The sequence below is a fragment of the Cariama cristata genome, unplaced genomic scaffold (assembly GCF_000690535.1).
Source record: "Cariama cristata isolate BGI_N322 unplaced genomic scaffold, ASM69053v1 scaffold43164, whole genome shotgun sequence".
NCBI classification, from domain to species: Eukaryota; Metazoa; Chordata; class Aves; order Cariamiformes; family Cariamidae; genus Cariama; species Cariama cristata.
The window spans coordinates 12,876-18,207 of NW_009613176.1; the positions used below are offsets into that span (position 1 = coordinate 12,876).

General features: G+C 40.7%; 1 protein-coding gene across 1 annotated transcript in view; it reads right to left on the reverse strand.

Moving 5' to 3' along the window:
* Window positions 1-3,817, reverse strand: part of GLT8D1 (glycosyltransferase 8 domain containing 1) — a 5,975-nt gene extending 2,158 nt beyond the window's left edge. The window contains exons 1-6 of the mRNA XM_009698904.1: window positions 3,802-3,817; window positions 3,592-3,690; window positions 1,978-2,194; window positions 1,203-1,320; window positions 575-659; window positions 228-340 (exon numbers count right to left, since the gene is read on the reverse strand). Of these exons, the coding sequence (XP_009697206.1) occupies window positions 228-340; window positions 575-659; window positions 1,203-1,320; window positions 1,978-2,194; window positions 3,592-3,690; window positions 3,802-3,817 (648 nt within the window). The remainder of the gene's footprint in view (window positions 1-227; window positions 341-574; window positions 660-1,202; window positions 1,321-1,977; window positions 2,195-3,591; window positions 3,691-3,801) is intronic.
* Window positions 3,818-5,332: the final 1,515 nt, after the last annotated feature.

The following is a 5,332-nucleotide window of genomic DNA, read 5'->3' on the forward strand; positions in this document are numbered from 1 at the left end:
CTCATTGTAAAACAGCAAAAATTCAAAGTGCTTTTACTATGCCTAAACAGGAACTGCGGGCGTCATTTGTAACACAAACATCAGAGTAAATTGGTTTGGGTAGGGACAGTCACACCTTTAGGTTCCCTGCATTTGGAAGTCAACCTGTAAGAACGTTAAAACCAAGTGACTGCTTCCACAGCCTGGAATCTATAGCATTGTTACCACTGAATCAGAATAAAACTAACCTGATTGCCTGCTCCACGGACAGCAACTTTATTAGTGGTTGAGTCACAATCATCTGAAAATGCAGCTGCATGTCCAGGTTTCAATGGAGTGTTGTAAAGTTCAAGAATATCATCTGGAAAATGGAAGTAAGCACAGAAAAATTAAAAGCAATTCTGATTAAGTGCTGAGTGACTTTTTGTTCAGTCTGTTGCTACAACAGATAAAACCACTCAGTTTACTCTAACTCATTCATATTTACAAAATGTTTATATCTTTCCTTGAAGTAGAAGTGTTTGATTACTGTAAGTGATGGCATACTGACCTCAGCATAAAGCCAGTGGCAAAAGGCTAAGAAAAGGTCCCATACCTTGCACTATTATATCATCATCCACATAGATGGCCTTCTCTGCATGAGGTACCAAATTGGGCAAGTAGAATCTTGCAAAGGTTAACTGTGAAAACAAGAAAGCAAGAGAAGTGAAGAATTAAATGAAAAGTTGTCCAAAGAAATGTGAAATTGACTGATACTCCTGGCACTTATCTATGGCACTAATGTCCAAGACAACTTCAATCAAGGAAGTAAAATAGGCAGCAATATACTAGAAGTTACATAAAATAAACACATTCCATCAATTCCTGGTTTCCTATGAACTTCTGCATTGATAAACTAACTTTAAAACTGATCTATATTAGAATTTCTTATTTCTCCACATATATATGTAGTATCTCTGAGGTGTTGGCATGCTTGACATGCAAGCTGCTGTGTTTCACTGTAGCTAGCAGCAACAAAAGATACTAGGCATGCACATGTAGACATTCAAATCCATCTCTCACTATCTGGAAATTTAATCTTACTGAAATTTAGTAATTTGATTATAAAAGACTGCTTCTATGATAACAGCTTTGGTTTTGACCTCTAGTGATGTTCAAAAGCCAATAGCAAAATATATTGTTACCAACTAATAATTGCAAAAAGTAATCAACATCATCCTCACAGGTTTTAAGGTGTCTGCCTTTTGAGGATCCACTGGAACTTTCCCTTCTAAAACACGAGGGTCAAAATCCAAAATTCGGTATCTCAAATTTTTCAGAGCAGTGTTACTCAGCCACAGCCTACAAACAGGAGAAAAGCATACATCTTGTTAAATGAGACAAAACCAAATGAAAAGCAAGAGATCTGATTGACAGTGACACAGTTCTTTATCTGGCCACTCGCTTCTCTATCCAACAAATATACATATAGAATGTAATCTACGACTGATGTCAGTGCTGTCCTGTATGACTGCAGGAGCATACAGCACAGCTGCAACATGTGAAAGATAGAAGGTTGCTTCTTATTTTATTAGAAATACATGGTCCTGTTATCACAGGTCCTTCACAAAAAATATCAGTGTGAACGGATGTGAGTAAACATAAAAGGATCAAAGAACAATCTAGAAAAACGGAGAAACTTCATTGCCAGCATTTGAATTGCTTAGATGAAATGTAGGAAGTAACTTTTACAACCTTCCCCCCGCCCCCCAACGAACTCCAACTCCACTGGCTGGATATAACCCCACTGGAAAAGATGCCTCTTTTCCATCCCTGAAACATTACCAGAAGGAGTGGCTGTAGGACTCCCCACAGAAGCCTTGTCAAAAAGCTGCAGTAAGCAGCAGCAGACAGGACTGCAATGTAGAGGAGTGCAGTTCCAGGGAAAGTCAGCTCCTCCTCTTCTCAGAGATACTTAAGTTTTACCGTATTGTGTGAATCTAATGAAAAGATCATTACCTCAAGTGATCCACAGTATCATTCAAAGTAACAATGTGGAAAACCACATTGGATCTGGTGTGACGGTAAATACTGTTCATGGCTGCAATTGCACCCCCAAGCCTCTCATCTGATGCTGCAATGACCACAGAAATCTCCTTGTCATTCCTTTCATCTGCCAGCCTCTGGGGAACTGCAGGTATGAAATCTATAGGCTGAAGTCCTAATGGATTTGAATCTGTGGAGTACAAATGGCATCACATACTTTGTTTTACACAAAAGAAACACACATTATCACCATGCTAAAATTCCCAATGCCTTTGATTATTTCTACTATGCAAGCGCTCGGATGTCTCAGCTGAGGTGTGGATTACAGCATGCCAGTATCAAACACTTAGAACGCCTGCTCTTAAGAATCTGAGATGTTAATGAATAGGAAAACATCACACTTACAAATAAACTACATACGTTTAACCATACATATTCACACACAGCACAACAAGGTACTAAAATGAGGCTTAAACTACAGTAGGCTGCACTTACCTTTGGTCCCCTCTGCCATGTCTATAATCTCACTGACTTCCCCGTCCCATTTACCCTAACCACCTTCCTAGTCTTCTCCACATCATCCTTCCCTTTTTTTCCTATACTTTCTTTTCCTTTTAGGAAGGAACCAATGAAGAAAACAGAAATTCTCAATTAAAGTCACTGTTGCGAATTTTTTCCCACCAAAGATCAAGGCATTAAGTACAGCCCATGTTTACTCCAGGGATTACAGATCACACTACATCATCTAAGTTGAAACCAGAAGAATTTATACTCACAGTGTGCAGATAGGAAATGGGAGATCAGTGTTGAAATTTATTACTAGACCACATCACCTGTAAAAGTTGTGAAACTGCCCACTACCTGCACTTTTTATAACAACTCTGGTACCTTTCAGATGATCTAGACTATTACATATTACATAATTTTAGGTAATTTGAGAAACATAGCAAATAGGGACCTGGCAGTTTGTGGGCAGTAGTCTGCTGTTCACAAAGCTGGGCTTCTGCTTCTGTTTGCCGTTTCCTGACGACAGAGCTCAAGAGCTTTGACTTCAACTGATTCCTGGTTAAAGCCTGTCAGGCTCCTGTTCAACTGCTGTGGGGAAGCACCTGTACAACTGCTGCCCAGAAGCAACAGCTCCCAGGAGCAGCAAACTGCGACTTGGCAGCTAATGGGGACAGGGAGAGGCTCTGGGGGACCACACGCAGTTCTTAAAAGTGGACTCCAGAAAATGAAAAGGCTCTGCTAAGTAAACTGAATCATATCTTAATGACTTCTAAAGCCAGAAGGAACTCCTACTGCTATTTCGCCTGGCCTCCTGACCGGTAAAAGTCACACAACAGCAAGAACAGATAAGCCAACCACGCTGAAGTTTCTTGGGTATGAAAACAGGAAAAGATCTACTCATAAAAGAGTACAAAATTGTATCTTGTTATGCAAATGATTGATCGTTATCATATACATTATTTCAGCAACGTGGTGGTTTCTGTCTGGCCAGACCATTTGCTTCCCCACCAGTCTTTAAAAAAAAAAAAAAAAAAAAAAAAAATAAAAAAAAAAAAAAAATTAAAATGAAACCCAACATACCTGACAATTCCCGTTTCAAGAAGTCACTGAGGCCTAGAAAGTTATGATGAAGAACCAGCAAAAATATGACAACAGCCACTGTAAGGATGGAAATGTTCACTGAAAATTTAGAAGAAAAAAGTTTATCAACATAACCAGAGAAAGATTGGGAAACTCAGAAAAGTACAAAAGAGATTTTTTTAAAAATTAGACACACACATATACACATACCTTTCCTTAATGTCATTTTTCTCTTGTTATTTAACCTATTAGCATAAGGTTCCTGCAAACCTGCAAGAGAAAAAATACAGCAGTCACTTCCTACTTCCAGTGCATGCCCACACAAGGCATAGCACACTATCTCCAGGCCTGTCAAAACAGATTCTGAATGCAGTGAATGTTTCCTTCTCTTAAAAAGATAAAACTGCATGTCACATTTTAATATCCAAGTATGATATCTCAGTAAGTACCTAGCTACAATGATGTATCTAAAGAAGAACTCAGAGATAAAAAGGGAGGTATACAGATCTTGCCACTTACTTCACGCACAGAAAAAACCCAAACTCCTCCAGGTCAAAAATGCCCCGAAAAAAATCTGGAAAATTACGTATGGTTTCTTTACTGTCAAACCAATTTATTTAACTGTCTGAACTGGAAGCATCCCAGCAAGAAGGCAAATGATTATACATTTCATTCCATACTTAAATAACTGCAAGATTTTGGCAGAACACCGAGTTTATATTTTAACAAATAGCATTATACATTTTCAAAACCATGACATTCTCTACAGAAAATGTAACAGAATATCAGCTGAAGTGTCACCACACAAAAAAGATGACAAAAGTGTGAAAGAAGGTATTGCCATCATGTTGTAGAAGGAGGTAAAAATACAATGCAGTGATGCAATTTTGGTATGCAATTCAAACACACTTACTCATTATTTAATGGTAAATGTGATTGTGAAATCAGAGCAAGTACTATACACCCTGGACCGTGAAGGAGCTCTCAAATAACACACAGAAAGCACTCACAGCATAACAGCATGCAAAATTCAAGAAATGGTGACAGTTCTATATTAAAACACTTGCAAAATCTCCAAATTAAAATACCGCGAACTGTGTTGTGACTATTACGTACGTCAGACATAACCATCTTTTTTCTGCTGCTGCATTTCTCCCATGGGGAAGAGAGGGTTATTGAGCACAAGAAATAAACGCTGTGTGCCATGCCTACGGCACTACTGAAATGGGTCCGGACACGTAGCCTTAGCTTACAGGCGTACAACACAACGCCTCTCCTTAAAATGATGTTTCAATGCTCCTCAGTCCCTGCGGCAGCGATGCCGAGGGTGCACGCACATACATACAACTTCTGCCCTTTACTGACGCTACAGCAGCCTGTGCTAAAACCACTTACAGATTGGCTTTTCCAGAAATTATTGTCAGCGCGAACACAAACCCACGCTAAAATACTCAAAACACCTGCCCAACGCTACACTGCCGCAATTTCAGTCACTCCGGTGCGCCGTTCACACAAAGCTGGGCACACGACTACTCCTCCCGCCCCCCGCTCCGTTTCACCGCACCCTCCAGGGGCTGCATCGCCCGGCACCACAAACCGCGCTCCCGCGCAGCTCCTCCCCCACGACTCGCGGCAGGCACAGCCCAGGCGGGGGCCTCAGGAGCCCGGCTCCGAGACCGACAGGGCAGGGCCCAGCTCTCCTCTACCGAGACTCCCCCGTTCCCCTCACCGTTCGCCCGCG